The sequence below is a fragment of the Ictidomys tridecemlineatus genome, chromosome 12 (assembly GCF_052094955.1).
Source record: "Ictidomys tridecemlineatus isolate mIctTri1 chromosome 12, mIctTri1.hap1, whole genome shotgun sequence".
In the NCBI taxonomy this organism is placed as follows: Eukaryota; Metazoa; Chordata; class Mammalia; order Rodentia; family Sciuridae; genus Ictidomys; species Ictidomys tridecemlineatus.
The window spans coordinates 79,672,565-79,690,453 of record NC_135488.1 but is presented as its reverse complement, the minus strand read 5'-3'; the positions used below and the strand labels follow the sequence as shown (position 1 = coordinate 79,690,453).

Sequence of the window (17,889 nt, the reverse complement as noted above, 5' to 3'; positions counted from 1 at the left end):
ACCCCCTGCTTGCTTCCACAGTCCATGTAAGTGGTTTGATTTTTCCCAACCTTTTGCCTTCAGTCTGTGGATGTCGTTTCCTATGAGTCTCTTGGAGGCAGCATGTTGTTGTTGTTGTTGTTTTTATCTAATCTGCCAATCTATGTCTTTTGATTGGTGAGTTTAGACCATTAACATTCAAAGAAGACCTTAGTAGGTGGAAAGATCTACCTTGCTCTTGGATACACAGAATTAATATTATCCAAATGAACATACTACCAAAAGCATTATATGCATTTAATGCACTGCCAATCAAAATCCCAATAACATTCCTCATTTAAATAGAAAAAGAAGTCATCAAATTCATCTGGAAAATAAGAGACACAGAATAGCCAAAGCAATCCTTAGCAGGAAGAGTAAAACAGGTAGCAACACTATACCATGCCTTAAACGATACTACAGAGGAATAGTAACAAAAACATAATGGTCTTGGCACCAAAACAGACTGGTATACCAATGGTACAGAATAGAAGACACAGAGACTAATCCACAAAATTACAATTATCTTATATTAAACAAAGATGCATACATTGTAGAAAAGATAGCCTCTTCAAAAAATGGTGCTGAGAAAAATGGAAATCCATATGCAACAAATTAAATTAAACTTCTATCTCTCACCATGCACAAAACTTAACTCAAATGGATCAAGGACCTGGTAATAAAACCAGAGACCCTACATCTAGTAGAAGAAAAAGTAGGCCCTAATATCCATCATGTCAGATTAAGCCCCAACTTCTTTAATAAAACTCCTGAGGAGCAAGAATTAAAATCAAGAATCAATAAATGGGATGGAATAAAAAAAAAGTTTCTTCTCAGCAAAAGAAATAATCTGTGAGATGAATAGAGAGCCTACAGCTTGGGATCAAATTTTTACCCCTCACACAACAAATAGAGCACTAATCTCTAGGATATATAAAGAACTCAAAAAGCTAAGCATCAAAAAAGCAAAAAACCCAATCAATAAATGGGCCAAGGACCTGAACAGACACTTCTCAGAAGATGATATACAATCAATCAACAAATATATGAAAAAATGTTCATCATCACTAGCAATTAGAGAAATGCAAATCAAAACCACTCTGAGATTTCATCTCACTCCAGTCAGAATGGCAGCCATCAAGAATACAAACAACAGAGCCGCGCGTGTCTCCCAATCTGCGGCTGGGCTAGAGTCCCAGCACGGAAGGAAAACCAGAGATTGCGATGGAAGAGCCTGGACTACGGAGGAAGCAGGGGACGCCACAGTTAAATGTTTGAGTATATTGGTTGAGGCAGCTGCTAACAGGGGGAATGGTTCCTCTTCATTCCAGGAACTTCTCACTGAGGACTAGCTGGATTGAAAATGGAGAACCAAGAACCAACAGATGCTTCTCGGAATACCAAACAGACTATTATTTCAGAGGAGTTAATTTCAGAAGGAAAATGGGTCAAGCTTGAAAAAACAACTTACATGGATCCTACTGGTAAAACTAGAACTTGGGAAACAGTGAAACGTACAACCAGGAAAGGACAGTCTGCTGATGGTGTAGCAGTCATCCCAGTGCTCCAGAGAACTCTTCATTATGAATGTATTGTTCTGGTTAAACAGTTCCGACCACCAATGGGCGGCTACTGCCTGGAGTTCCCAGCAGGTCTCATAGATGACAATGAAAGCCCAGAAGCTGCTGCTCTTCGGGAACTGGAGGAAGAAACTGGCTATAAGGGCGACGTTGCTGAATGTTCTCCAGTTGTATGTATGGATCCTGGTTTGTCAAACTGTACCACACACATCGTGACAGTAACCATCAATGGAGATGATGCAGAAAATGTAAGACCTAAGCCAAAGCCAGGGGATGGAGAATTTGTGGAAGTAATTTCTTTACCAAAGAACGACCTGCTGAATAGACTTGATGCTCTAGTAGCTGAAGAACATCTTACAGTGGATGCCAGAGTCTACTCATATGCTCTGGCGCTGAAACATGCAAACACGAAGCCATTTGAAGTGCCCTTCCTGAAATTTTAAGGCCAAAGAGGACACTGGCCTGTTTTTGTAAATGAGACCACTAGGTCTTCTTCACAAAGACTTTGTATTCAACTTAGTTTAATGTAGATTTGAAATTAGTTTTTTCATAAAATAAAAGCAGCACAAAATGCAAAAAAAAAAAAAAGAATACAAACAACAATAGTGTTGGTGAGGATGTGGGGAAAAAGGAACACTCATATTCTGCTGGTGAGACTACAAATTGGTGCAGCCAATATGGAAAGCAATTTGGAGATTCCTTGGAAAACTGGGAATGAAACCACCATTTGACCCAACTATCCCTCTTCTCAGTCTATACCTAAAGGACTTAAAAATAGCATACTACAGAGATACAGCCACATCACTGTTTATAGCAGCACAATTCACAATAGGTAAACTATGGAACCAATCTAGATGCCCTTCAGTAGATGAATGGATAAAAATATATGGTATATATATACAAAATGGAATATCACTCACCAATAAAAGGGAATAAAATCAAGGCATTTGCAGGTAAATGAATGGTGTTGGAGACAATATTGCTATGTGGAGGTAGCCAATCCCAAAAAAAACCAAAGCTGAATGTTCTCTCTGATATAAAGAGGCTGATTCATAGTGGGGTAGGAAGGGGGAACAAGGGAAGCATAGATGAACTCTAGATAAGGAAAGGGGCATGGGGTTAGAAATGATGGTGGAATAAGAGGACATCACTGTCCAAAGTACATGTAAGAAGACACGAATTGGTGCGAGTATATTTTGTATACAACCAGAGATATCAACAATGTGCTCTATATGTATAATATGAGTTGTAATGCATTCTACTGTCATATGTAAAAAAAGGCCCTGTTTCCTTGCATAGTACCTACCTAGTTTTTAATTAGAATACAACATGCAGGACATTCCAATTGATTGGTATAATAGTGCATATCTATGCTGGGTATGGTGGTGCTCACCAGGACTCTCAGCTACTCATGCAACTGAGGCTGAAGGATTGCAGGTTTGAAGCCATCCAGAGTGCAATTTGGGGAGACTGTGTCTCAAAATAAAATGAAAAGGGCTTGAGATGATGCTCAGTGGTAGAGTGTTTGCCTGGCATGCTCTAGTCCCTGCGTTCAATCCCCAGTACTGCAAAAGAAAAAAAAAAGTACATGCAATCGTCCAGTTGAAGCAGAGCTGTTTGTGTTATATAAGCTCATGAGGGAAATTGAATCAGTTATGTTTAATACAACCAATGTGTACTTTCACACTGCCAATAGCTGGACATTGTGTTTCAGATGAAAGTCATGTTTTTCTTTATATTCACCCTCTTTTTGGGTGTTTTTTAAAATGTTACTTTCTATTCATATCTATTCTTTGAGTCGCATCATGCTATCACTAACTCTCTGTTAATTTAAACATTAAAAAGTTATTCTGTGACTGAAGGTTTCTAATGGCTTTAAACAATATATATTATATTATGTTATATTAATTCAGGCTCTAGGTTGGAGAGGAGGTAGTTAAATGTGGAGACATTGGAAATACCAAACAGAACCCCACTGTTATTTTTCACAAATGCGCTGGGCTGACAGGTTGTTTAATATAAACAGAATAATGTGTGTCTTGACATTTTCAAATTGTCTGGGAACTCTTAGAACTGAATACTTCATCATGCCTTTGGTTCCTCAGTGTTCTTTTCAGAAAATTCTTTCTGACTGAAATAAGTAGGTGACATTAGATTTTCTCCTAAGAAGAACACAAACAAGTCTCCCTTCTAAAAAAAGAGATTCCAATGTTTAAATCAGAGAGAAAGTTCAGGTAGACTTGCAAATATACATTTCTATTTATTCCAATTTAACATTTGTACGTATCAGATAATTGCTTTGATAAGGTAGGAATGAGGTTAACAAAACTTTGGAGAGAAGAGAAAGCAGCTTCATTTCCTACAGCCACCTTCCTCATTTCTCATGTCAGTTTCACAAAAGCACATGTATCAAGTGCCCAGAAGAGACTTACTCCAAGCAAATGCGTTTTCCCTTACAAAAAGAAAAAGGAAAAAGAAGACAATTTTTAACAGAATAAACAATGTTTGGATTCCTATTTTATAAAAGGATTCAACATATGTAATTGCATTCCTCGTATATGGATTAAAATTTAGTGCGATTAAATACATATGCACAAAGCCATTTTAAAATAATCTGTTGATTCAGTATGCCTAATGTTCTCACAGGCTTTATTTAGTACATCTGCAACAATTATAGGTTCAATTTCTCACCAGCTCAGTTATATTACGTTGGCTGGACAGCTGTTTAAAGATGATGAAAATATTCATGGTATCATCCCAGCAGTGGTCAATAGGTTTAATTTTTATGATATATATAATTACCAGGTACTTGCTAACAACAGGTTTGGGACAGAAAACTCTTCATCATTCTGAGCCATCGATCTTGAAGAAAATATTAAAGATGGAAGAAGGCAAAATTGAATATTTAGTTTTCATTCAACTATTTCTGACAAATAAAAAAAAAGAAAGAAAGAAAGAAAGAAAAGAAAAAGAAAGCCTGGCCTTCCTGGATTTTAACAAAAATGTTCCAACATGACTCCAAGGTTAAATATCACACAGTGACCTACTTTTAATATGTAAGAGACCTGACTAGACAAGTTTCCTATCCCTCTTCTTTTCTATATACTGAGGACTTCATTCACCTGGCTTGATTATTAGCTAACCTTACATTTGCAAAGACTTGCTCACCAATTTGCCTAAGATTTCCTCTGTGACAACTTTAATTTCTTTGTAATCCCCTCAGTATATAAGATGATCTATTTGATATCTTATTTATAATAAACATTTGTTGACTCACTTGATATTTGTATGCAGTAGAGAAATATCTCAAAGAGTAGAATTTGGGGGACAAATAGGTGACATCTTTGGAGTGAAAAAAATTGGTCTCTGAAATACATATTGATCCAGATTAAATGGACATTCTGAGAAATGTACGGTAGGGATAGAGGAGGAGAGACCAAGCTGTATACAAGAAATTTTGAAACACTGAGAAGTTTTAATTATGATTCATTTGTGGTTATTCTATTCTTGGGCTGGCTTTCCTGTAGACATAATGAGATTTAGTGTGAATGTGATACCAAATGCTGCCTGAATAAGAATGGTTTCATTTATGAGTTGACAACAGTGTCCTGAGTCATTAGTGTGAGCTGATAGGACAAAATTAAAAACAACAAAAAATCCACCACAACAATACTAACAAAAGTTTACTGCTGGGTCATATAAATGAAAAGAAAAACATAAACCTAAGTTAGTATAGTTAACAGACTTTTATCTGGTTGACATATATCAGGTAATTATGATGATGTTGACTTTGCCTGGGATCTATTCCTGATTACCAGGGTTTAGCAAACCTGTTCCCCAAAGAAACAGACAGTAAACATGTGGCTATTGGGGTATTGTCACATATACATCTTTGTCTTTTTTTTTTTGTTCATTTTTTTAACTCTTTAACTAAGAAAAATATTCTCAGCTCAAATGTCATAAAAATATTATTCTTGGAATGTATTTGACTTCTTGAAAGCAGTTTGCCACCTTTGATTATTACTAAGGAAAGCTATAGGGCATAATTATCAAATATTTTAACAAACACATTTTTCTCATCTAAGTGCATGTGGTAAAAAGTTTCTAAGAGAGACCCCAATGATCCTTTGCTTCAGATATTTACATTCTTAAATATTCATCTCTCAAATGCAAATCAAAATTACTCTAAAATTTCATCTGACTCCAGTCAGAATGGCAGCCATCAAGAATACAAACAATAATAGGTGTTGGCCAGGATGTGGGAAATAAGGTACACTCATACATTTCTGGTGGGACTGGAAATTAGTGCATCCAATCGTGAAAGCAGTATGGAGATTCATTGGAAAACTGGGAATGGAACCACCATTTGACCCAGCTATCCAACTCTTTGGTTTATGCCCAAAGGACTTAAAAACAGGATACTTCAGGGACACAGCCATATCAATGTATATAGCAGCACAATTCACAGTAGCTAAATTGTGGAATCAGCCCAGATGCCCTTCAGTAGATGAATGGATAGGGAAATTTTGGTATATATACAGAATGGAACATTACTCAGCATTAAAAGAGAATAAAATCATGGCATTTGCAGATAAATGGATGGCCTTGGAGAATATAATGCTAGGTGAAGTTAGCCAATCCCCCAAAACCAAAGGTTCAATATTTTCTTTGATATGAGGATGCTGACTCATAATGGTGATTTGGGGGGGGGTGGAACATGGGAGGAAAGGAAGAACTTTAGATAGGGCAAAGGGAAGGGAAGGGAAAGGAGGGAATAAAGGGTAGGAATGATGGTGGAATGAGTTACACATCATTACCTTATGTACATGTATGAAGACACAATTGGTGTGAAAATACTCTGTGTACAATCAGTGACTTGAAAAATTGTGTTGTATATATGTAATATGAAATGCATTGCCTTCTGCCATCATGTATAACAAATTAGAATAAATAAATAATTTAAAAATATTCATCTCTTTTTGACTGTAAGCTACATTGAGTGAGTAAAAAGGCAAGAGCAACACTGTATGACTAGGATCCTATATGAGCCAATATGGTTTTTGTTTCTATATCTTAGACCACTTCCCTGCAGGAATCCAGACGTCACTGTGAGCCAGCAGATTGAGAGGTCCTTAAAGCAAGTAACTGAAGCCTCCAGCCAACCACCATCTGAGTGCAAGTGGAATCATAACCCCCAGTATGAGTCAAGTCTCAAACAATTGCAACATTTTTCTTTTTTCCTTTTTTACAGTTGTACCTTTGACTGACATCTTGGTTGCAGTTTTGTGTGACACCTTAGCCAGAACCATAGAAAAATAATACTGAAATCTATCCCTACTGATTTAGATATTTACAGCTAACCTATAGTCTGATTTAGAGAAATGACTTTCTATGAATTAAAAAGTTCATTTAGTGATCACAGCAAAATATAGGCTGGAATATAAGTTTCAAGAGGTAGGATAGATTATCTCTATGTATTTTCTTTACCATCATATTTCCCGAACATAGTACATAAGTGATACATATGAATTTTTAAAGAAATATTTTTGAGAAGTGTTCAATTCTCATGTTATTGAATTTATACACAAAACATGTTAATGACTTTTAAATGTATAAAGACATATTCCCTTTGGTCAGTAATTCTCTTTTTCAGTCATCCTAATTCCAGTTTGCTTAACAAATACTTGAAATAAATTAGTACAAAGATAATGTTTGGCTTATTATTTTATTTTTTGATTATCAAAGCCTGACACTATCTATAGTGTGATATTTTCATTGATTGTCAAGTTATATCAGTTTATCATATATTGGTTGTAGCATTATTCAACAAAATGATCTGAATAAATTTGAGTCAATTTGAAGAAACCCAAAGATAAAGAGGACTGACATACTTTGCCTTTTAGAATCATGAGTCAACAAATACTTCTACACAATAGAAACAGATGTAACAGAAATCCTGATCTCAAAATAATACTGTAATTAACAGACAAGACACTTTGAGGAAGCAAAGAACACAGTCTAAAAGGAAAATTATTACAGTAATTGTTAAATCATTCACTTTTTAATAAATAATACTTGGATTTTTAAATATGTAACAATCTCTAAGGGAAAACATGGCATATTATTTGTAGAGTTCTGCCCACTAGCTAATTGAAATAGCAAATGTTTACCTTGGATCAACTCATGACAGTGCCACAGTTTAACAGATTAAGATTTACAGATTGTCACTGCTAATGGCACACAATGACTGCAGCTGCACTAGTTTGGTGGCCCAGGAAGTGTGCTTGGCCAGGCAGGCACTGCATCTGCACGCTTGATGTTAACACTTGGGCCTTTTATAGCTGTGATAAAATTGACAATTTATGCACAGACATGCCAGGACCTAGAGCCAAGCAAGATGAAATCACTGACGTTGAGGGGCACAGATTCAAGGTGCCTGCCAGAAGCCTGTGCAGCTGTATTAGGAGAAGCAGAAAGCAGGTTCCACTGACACACCTGCTACAGAAACCTGATTTGCAAAATCTGTACTTCTTCCCTCCCAGGAGATAAATGCAGCACCTCATTCATTATGGTGTATACATAGCAAAGTCCGGGTTTTGGTATTTATTCAATTTGTTCAACAAGAGAAACGGTCTCTTGTTTTAAAAATGGAAGTTTCTCACCTTCCATTTTTAAAATGCAGGGAGATATGAGTGAGTGGTGTCACATCCTATTTCTCAGTCCTATTTGTTCAGGAAAGCAGAGCTTTCTGCTAGCTAATCAATCCAAATGGGGAGCTAGCAGCCACTCCTTAAGTGTCTAGGTCTTTCTTGGCTAAGTTGAGCCTTTTTCATGGTGTGGCCTTGTGAGAACTGAGCCTGCCTTCTTGTGTTGTTATGCAGTGTGAGCCAAGAGCCCAGTGCCTCTGTGTGAGAAAGGCTCGAGAGCCTGTTGAGTGTCTGAATTGAAGCCATCCCTTCTGATCCAGCTACTCAGTCCAATCTCAGCAAAATGTGGTGGCAAGGACAGAAATTTCTTTCCTACTCTCCTTGTTTCTGTCAGTTGGAGAAAACTCATTAACATAATAAATTTAGTCTTTTTCTATAACTTGGCACAAGGGAGTATCCACATAATGCTCACCTCTGAATCACTCTTTCCTCTCTCAAATTTAGTTGTTCTTCAAGAAACATATGCAAATTGGTGGATCTGTCTAATTGCAAATTTCAATATAAAGAAATATACTTGCTCAGGAAAAAAGCTGCATTGTCCAATTTCAGCTTTACCAAGAATATATTGCTACTTTGTGTTTTTATTAGTGTAAAACCAGGAATGAGAAGAATGGTGTTAATTGACTACTTCTACCTCAACAGTTCAGCTTTTGAGAGTCTGGAACAATAATTGACATAGATTAGAGAAAGAAGTGAATGTTGTTGAAAATAGGTCTTACAATTACGGGCTCCATCATATTTTATTTCCCTACCATGCACTTACAACATGGATAACTACACCAGGGAAAATAAAGGTAGTAACACAGAAATCACACACACACACACACACACACACTCTAAAAGGTCTTATTGTATTCAGATTAGAGGGGATAGCTTCTAAACACATTGTGTATTCACTACTCAGACCTTAGAAGGAAAGAAATCTACCATTTTTGGAATTACTTAATTACTCAAATGAGAATCAGTCAGCAGAAATTAATAAGTCAGCTTTGATCAAAAAGCAAGCAAACTGAGGTTTTTCATGGGTCATGTATATAGTTTCTTCCAAGGACCACATGATCTAAATTGAATGAAGGAGCTAGGTCAGGGTCTCATTAGATCCAAAATGCCCTAAACCCAGATTGTCCTAAACCAGGAACGCTCTAAACCCAAGGAGCAGGATACTCCCTAAAACCTGCAGGATACACCCTAAACCTGGGTCCGCCCTAATCCAGTAGGATCCTCTCTAAACCCGGATCCACCCTGGTCCTTGAGCAGGGTCACCTTTCTCAAATATACATGCAATGTCACAGCGAATGTCCAAGGCAAGTCCATTTCCACAAGTCCTTCCTCTAAGCAACATGGGGTACGCTGGCAAGGAAATTTCGATGCGTCATTCCTACTTGGCAATGGCCCTCAGCAGTAACCTACTTATTTTTCTACTCTGAACATACATTGTATATTTATAATACTCTTTCCTGTTTCAAAAAGAACAATTGAGTTAGAAAGAATACTGTTTTAAATTGCTTTCACTTTCATGGAAATAATTTATAACCTAATTATATTTTAATTCATTATAATTTGAACTTTTATGCTTATAGATTTAATAGTGATATGAAAATTATGTAAACTTTTAAAAATCAATAAATACTAATTGACCTTGTCTTTCATTATAATAATCAAGTAAACTTTCATTTCTGTATGTTTTAATTTCTGATGGGCACCATATAACAATATTCTTGACTTCATTTCCTAGATTGCCCCATAAACTCACATTTTATTAGGAAAAATAATCATTTGGATTTTTTTAATAAAAATAGACACAAAATATAAACCCCAAAGTATGCCCCCTGTGACCTATCTCCTCCAACTATTTCCTGTCTGACTTCAGTTAATCCCTCTCATGGGATTAATTCACTGATTGGGTTACAACTCTCATAATCTAATCAGTTTATCTCCGAACCTTCTTGCACTGTCTCAAACATGAGTTTTGGGGAACAACTCATACCTAACTTATAACATGAAAGTTTTTTTGATTTTTATAAGTGCCCAAAATGTTATTAGATAACTGAAAGAAATATATTGTAAAAACACATAGAATGTAACATTCGTTATTACTTAGTATTTATCTTTTAGTTCAAGTCACTAAGTAAAAATAAACCAAAACTATGAAACCTCTAGTAGAAATATCAAGCATTATACTTTCAATAGTCATCCATATTTTAGAATGTTTTGGTGCTTCATTCCTTTTCCTTAGTGAATAATATCCCTTTGCATGTATATAGTACATTGTGTTCATTCATTTATATATTGATGGGTATAGTGAATCTTGCTACTACGAATATTCATGTACAAGTATTTGAGTATTTGTTTCCAATATTGTGGGTATATGTCTAGAAGTGAAATTAGTATGTCATATGTAATTCTATGTTTGATCTGTTAAGGACTGAACATTTTCCACAATGGCTGTACCATTTCATATCACCACTGGCAACATGAGAGAGTTCCAATTTCTCCACCTTCTCTCCAACACCTGTCATGTTCTATTTCATAAGAGTAGTGTTATTACAATCACCTAGTAAACATGAAATGGTGTCTTATTGTGTGGCAATTAGATTTTAGAGAAAATATTGAAAGCACAATCCATAGAGAAAAAAAAATTGTGCAGTAGGACTTTTTAAAATAAAAACATTTTCTCTGAAAAAGACAGTGTTAAGAGGTTGGAAAGACACACTGTAGACTGAGAAATCTTTTCAAAACTCAGATAAAGGACTTATATTTAAAAGTAACAAAAATTCTAAAACTCAATAATAAGACAAGAAACAGCCCGGCTTTAAAAATGGGTATAATTAGCCAAATGAAGATCTCACCAGAGACAGACAGATGGCAAATAAGCATATGATAGATGAAAGTGAGTATCATTTGTAATAGGGAACTGCAAATTAAGACAATAGAATGAAACCACACTCCTTTTAGAACATGAAGGGAAAAAAGAACTGGGAATACAAATTGTTACTAAGGACACAGAACAAGAAAAACCCTCACCCGTTGCCAATATGTATATACAATGTGTGTATCTTTGCAAGGGAATTTTCTGATTTCTTACAAAGCTGAGAATTATCTGATCTAACAAGGCTTGACAGTGAATCTTAAGGGTTGTGCAACTCTTTGGTATGACTTTGTCAGGCTGGGAGCATGACATTATTCCTTTGTGAAAATCCGTAGTACTTTACAACACAGATAAGACTTTTACATATTCAATGAAAAACATTTAGGAAGTTTGGTAAATTCAAGGCAAAAATTTAAAATTGACAGAAACCATGTCAGTGTATTACAATTATATGAAACAACTTTACTGAAATAAGTGAGGATAAGATAAGGGACCAGCCAAAGTCATTTTGGAAAAGAGTAGCATCAGACAATGAAAGGTAAAAACACTTGTATGAATGTGCTATTATATATTTGGTAAAATTACTTCTCAATGAAACTATGAGTTTTTGAGTCTGATACTATTATATATATACTGGGATTGAGAGAGAGCAAGTAAATGGATGCAGATAGTCGAGGCCACATCTCTCATTCTAGGAATGAGAATTTACAGATAAACAAGGGCATGAGGCAAAACTCATCCATCTGATGAGGGATTGGACTTGAAGGCATAAGTATGAACTTACATTTATCTTAAAAGAGACACAGATTATAGTTTTAAACATAAACTATGGATATGTGTTTATAAATGTGCTAGTATGCACACATATTTCAGTGCTTTGTTCAGCAAAGAGCTGTTTTTTAAAAATTTACTTATTTGTTCTAACTTGTTATATATGGCAACAGAATGAATTTTAATTCATAATACAGATATAGAGCACAATTTTTCATGTCTCTGGTTGTACACAAAGTAGAGTCACACCATTCATGTCTTCATACATGCACTTGGCGTAATAATGTCTATCTCATTCCACATTCTGTCCTACCCCCTGCCTCCTCCCTTACCCTTTCTCCCCTTTGCCCTACTTAAAGTTCCTCCATTCCTCCCTTACTCTCACCATTCCATACCCATTATGGATCAACATCCTCATATCAGAAAAAACATCTGGCCTTTGGTTTTGGGGGATTGGCTTATAAAATCATGGCATTTGCAGGTAAACGGATGGAGATGGAGAACTTTATGCTAAGTGAAGTAAGCCATCTCTATCCATTTACCTGCAAATGCCATGATTTTATTCTCTTTTAATTCTGAGTGATATTCCATTATGCATATATACCACAGTTTATTTATTCATCTATTGAAGGGCATCTCGGTTGGTTCCACAATTCAGCTATTGTGTGAATTCTGCTGCTGTAAACATTGATGTAGCTGAGTAACTTTGGGTATGAACTGAGGAGTGGGATAGCTGGGCCAAATGGTGGTTCCATTCCAAGTTTTCCATGGAATCTCCATACTGCTTTCCAGATTGGTTGTCCAAATTTGCAGTTCCACCAGCAATGTATGAGTGTGCCTTTCTCCCCACATCCTGGCCAACACTTATTGTTGTTTATATTCTTAATAGCCAACAAAGAGATCATCCAAGCACAGAAAACCTAATACTGATAAACACTCCTAGAACCCAGAGTTTGATTTTTAAAACAATTTTATTATAATTTTCTTTTAAAAAAGGTGTTATTTCTCAATAAAAGGAAATTGCTTCTTGGAATAATGGGTTCATTTCAAAAGCAAAGGTGTAGAATAATTGATGTTTTGAAGTTGTGGTGTTGTTGAGAACTTTTTTATTCCCTAATATAAATTCTGGTTTTATAAAGCTGATTTGCATGGAAATTGAATAAGTAAAAGCATATTTTTGAAAAGAAATAATGTTTATCCAAATGACAAAAATTATGATGTTCGTTTACAACTGTTTCTTCTTTATTCTTCCGACCGGCCTTCCAAATTTTAAACTTTGGCTTTTTCTACCACTACTCTGGTACTGGGTATTGAACCCAGGGGAGCTCTACCATTGAACTACTTCCCCAAATCTTTTTATTTATTTATTTATTGATTATTTTATCTTGAGACAGAGTCTCACTAAGTTGCTGAGGCTGGTGTTGAACTTGGGAGCCTCAACTTCCAGATATATCGGGATTAGATGTGTACCATGACCAGTGCAAGTTTAACTTTTGTTCATCTGTCCTGAATCAACACATCAATAAGTTTGGGCAATATTAATTATTTTGTGTATATTCAGTGGTCAGATAGAGTTGCAGAAAAGAAGGTGATGTTATGAAATAGCAAAGCTACAAACCTGTGCTCACTGCAGAATTGAATAAATTAAAATGATGGCATGTGAAAATGGAAATCACCAGCTTCTCATTCAGCAAATAAATACTAAAAAGTCCATTGTTGTTAAGGAGAACTGGTTATAAAATGCTTTTTTCTTTTCAATTGCAAACTATCTAGACAGAACTGTATAAAAGTAAGTGCACAAACACACAAATTAATTCTCAAAAAATGATAATGTCAAATCAAAATAGGGGAAATTATTCTGTAAAAAATGAAATTATTATAAAATTTATTTGCTTGTCTCTACTAAGAAATAAAAGTAAAAGACATACTCATATCTCATAATTTTAAGGTTTAAAGTAATAAAAATATGAATGTGTCAGAATAAATGTTTTATGCTTTAGATCTGTTGAGAAAATAATTTGATTTTTCTGAAGCTACAGAAGTAGTGCAGATTATGTAGCTTGAATGAGCCTACAGAATTAATGTGGTTCATAGTTTGAAAGAGACAAACCCTAATAGAGGAATTGAATATTGAAACATTTCAAAATTAATTCATCACACATTCATGATGTACTCTTGAAATGTCATAGTCCACATCTATGCATTTATGTATACAGAGAAACATCTGTGTGGCCTTTATATCAACACTGAGTATGAATGTCCTCTCCCTGTCTATGATCTAAGTTTCTGTCATAGTATAAAACAGACTTCTTGGAGACAGTGTGTACACAGGTTGGCCTGTGGGTCTTTGTTAGTCCTTTGAATCTCAATCTCTGTGCTATCAAAAATGCCACAATAAGAGCTTGCTGGGATGATCAGTGTCATGATGATTTTGTCTGAAAGCATAGATGTGAAATGTTCATCTTTGATTAAAAAAAATAGAATTGCATTAAAATCAAAGTTTGCAAATAATTCAACAATGGCACCAGAACTAAATTAAATTGCTCACACACTTTATAACTTTTTTTTCATAAGATTCCATTATTTTCTTCTGTTTTAAATCTTCCACACACAAGGTAGAAAACTCTGCTTTCATTGCATGTCTTCAATAGCCCTTCAGAGAGATAGGTTTAGAAATAATGAAGCACTCAGAGAAGAAAAACATCAAATATCTGATTGTTGTTTAATCTCAGACTGAGTGCTTATTTTCATAACTAATATGAACTTACAGAATATCAATGTTTTAGAGGTTTTAATATCTTTTTATAAGACCCTTAATGATATTACAAGCTGATTTTTCTAAGTAAATATTCTTCTGTAAAGTTTAGGAAAAGTTTGAGTAACGTATGCTAAAGACACATAGAAGTGAGCAAATTACTAATTGGAGAAAAGACACATATGAGAGAAGACAGCATCTAGAATAACCACTAGTTTAAAAAAATAGGTAAATAACTAGACATAGTGGCACATGCCTGTAATCTCTGCGACTCAGGAGGCTGAGGCAGGAGGATCACAAATTCTAGACCACCCTGGGCAACACAATGAGATTGTGTCTCAAAATAAAAAAAAAAAAATGCAAGGCTGGAGATGTGGCTCAGTGTTTGCCTAGCATGTGCAAGGCCTTGGGTTCAATTCTGAGTACCACAGAAAAGAAAAGATAAATAGAATGTCATGTGTCAATTTTTTTTTAATCCACTAACATTGCAAAAAGAAAATGGAACTGAAAAACTTACATTACTAACATTCTTGGCTTTCCACATAACTGATAATCTAGAGTTTGGAAATTTAAAAAAAATCAGTTTTCTGCTTCCCTTTTTATTTGATGTGACAGACGTTACTTTTAAAATATAGCTATCCTGAATATCCTATGCTATTACTTATCAGCAATTCTGTGATCATGTTAGTGGATAATCTGGGTAATGGATATTTGTTTTATACTGAGATTTGGATAGTAGCATTGATCAAAGGGCAGGGCTGATAAATGAAGCTGAGCTTGCACAAGCCTGTAATCCAAGCAATTTAGCAGTAGAGGCAGGAATATCACAAGTTCAAGGTCAGCCTTGACCACTTAGTGATACCTGCTTCAAAATAGAATCTAAAAAGGATTTGGGTTATAGGTCAGTGATTGAGTGCTCTGAGATTTAGTCCCAAGTTCTGCAACAGTAAAAATAAGAATACTAATGATTGAGGAAGAGGTAGTAAAAAAAGAGAGGAGAATCTATATGGAAAAGCAAACAGTCATGGGACAGAAAAGTCCCTGAACATACTTCGTGCATGACTGGAGAATGTTGGCTGCCTAGGGGTTAACAAAACAATATCAGAAAGTAAAAGCAGGAAAAAGTATAAATACATTTGCTTCAGTTAGAGTCCCTCTCCAGTTTTACTATATAGCCACAGCAGTAAAAATAAAAATGAAAAGAAGATATCAATGTAATACACACTAAGCTAACACAGCGTACTAGTGCATTCACTTGTTTCTAAATATCTATATTTCTCACAGAGAATACTTTAGAATTAGTGGCACAAGGGAGGGCAAAAGTCAATCATGAGTTAAAATCCTATTTCTGAGTGTTCCTGCACAAGGTTGATAACCTCCTTAAACCTAAGTTTTTGAAACATGGGGAGAATAACATGTTTTAGGAGAGTTGAAACATTAAAAGAGATATCCCATGCAAACCACTGAGTACACATCTTGATTCACTGAGTACTCAGCAAATCTGCCTACCAGTAAGTATCCTTTCAGATCAGTGAGAGTCCTGTGTGCCTTTGGCACAACTCTTGCACATGAGAAATGGCTAAAAATGAGCATAAAATTATAGTTTCAAGGACGGAGTTGATCTTTACCTTTCCAATGTGAAACATATATACACACCATTACCACCACCACATAGCCACGGATACTAAAAGGAGAAAGCAGAAAAGGCAAATCCCATCAGATTTCCTGTTCTATTTTTCTAGTTCATAATTACTAGAGATGAATCCCATGTAATTTATTTGCATTGTTTCATGGTGTGACATTACATTAAGTTTCTTTTCTGCTAATTTATTGTTTGCTACTGGTCCCTGTGGAACCCTTAGGACACACTTCAAAATGAAATATTTTTCATCCCTATTAAAATATTTTAATGAATTCAAATCCTGAAAGTGCTTGATAATGACCAGCAGTACTATCGTACACAAAGAAAAATATTCTTAGAGGACATAAATCTGTGACAAAGAAACAGCAGAGATGACACCCTCTGTCATGTACTCTAAAGAAGATGATCATAGCATAGGGAAATAAGACAAATAGCAAATTAATGTCCATGCTCAAAAATTTATCTTCCTTTTGTCCTGCCTTTATATATAGCTATGCATAAGACTGCCTTTTAAAACAAGAACTGTTTTATTTTGTCTGAAGAGAGGATGCTTTTGTATTTCAGCTGCTCTCCCTAGAGTCTGCTTTTCATTAACACCAAATATTATGCTTGCTAAATTTATATTATGAACACAAACTTGTTTTCCACTTACCTTAATATAGAACTCCATTAAAAAGTAAAGGTTTTATAAAGGGCTTGTATTTCTCTTTTATTGCCACCCCCAGATAAAGTATAAAGGACATTAATATTTAGCATAGGCTTAGTCCAAACATGGCCAAGGCCTACAGATCAGCTCTCACAGAAGAAAGCACAGGTAATCAGGAAAGAGTTGGCCACTTCTAGTCTTCCTAATGAGGCACTGTTTGTCTCAATAACACTTCTAATCTCTCACCACACCTTTATCCACTTATCCAAATGGAAGATTTGGGGGGAAAAACAAGGCCATCCTAAGCTCAGCCCCAAACTCAACTCTGCAATCTACTATCTCTCAGCAGCAGCCATTGTATCTGGACTTTCCTAGTTCTGACGTTCAGCATCAGGAAATCGATTGATGTCTTTTCCACTTCAGCTCTTCAATACTGTTTTTTCCCATGTGAAAGATGGGATGCTAGCTTAGTTTTTATCTCCTAAATTCTTCCAAACATCAGAAGGAGCTCTACTGGGGACAGCAAACAGCTGATCAGGTACAGATTTTGCACTGGAGACAACAGGGAATTAGTTTATTTAGTTGGAACAGATCATCAGGAAGTTTAACAACACCATTAACACAATGGTCATTTCAATGAGGACTGATATTGCACCCACCAACGCTAATACGTTATTGATCAGTTGTCATGTGTTAAGCAGAAAGTTAAGAACTATAGCGCATTCATATATTTGATCTTCATAACCACCTGAGAAATAGGTGCTCAGTGTTCAGCTGTTACTGATCAAGGGTTTCTTAACTTATCCCGAAGCCTGAGCAGAGGTTGCTGAGATTCTAGAATTGTGTTAAAATGCAGGTAGGAGGTAAGTGGTCACAATTTTAAGGGTTACAAGGTTGACTC

The 17,889-nt window shown here is 35.5% G+C and overlaps 1 protein-coding gene across 1 annotated transcript; it reads left to right on the top strand.

The window, feature by feature from the left end:
• The first annotated feature begins 1,239 nt into the window (after window positions 1–1,239).
• On the top strand, window positions 1,240–2,169 carry LOC144369377 (ADP-sugar pyrophosphatase). The gene has a single exon (XM_078029181.1). The coding sequence runs from the start codon at window positions 1,382–1,384 to the stop codon at window positions 2,039–2,041; it is 660 nt and encodes a 219-aa protein (XP_077885307.1). The 5' UTR covers window positions 1,240–1,381; the 3' UTR covers window positions 2,042–2,169.
• The last annotated feature ends 15,720 nt before the right edge of the window (window positions 2,170–17,889 follow it).

Excerpts from the sequence above, each read along its gene's own strand:
- LOC144369377 (XM_078029181.1), top strand. The coding sequence starts at position 1,382 with ATGGAGAACCAAGAACCAACAGATGCTTCTCGGAATACCAAACAGACT.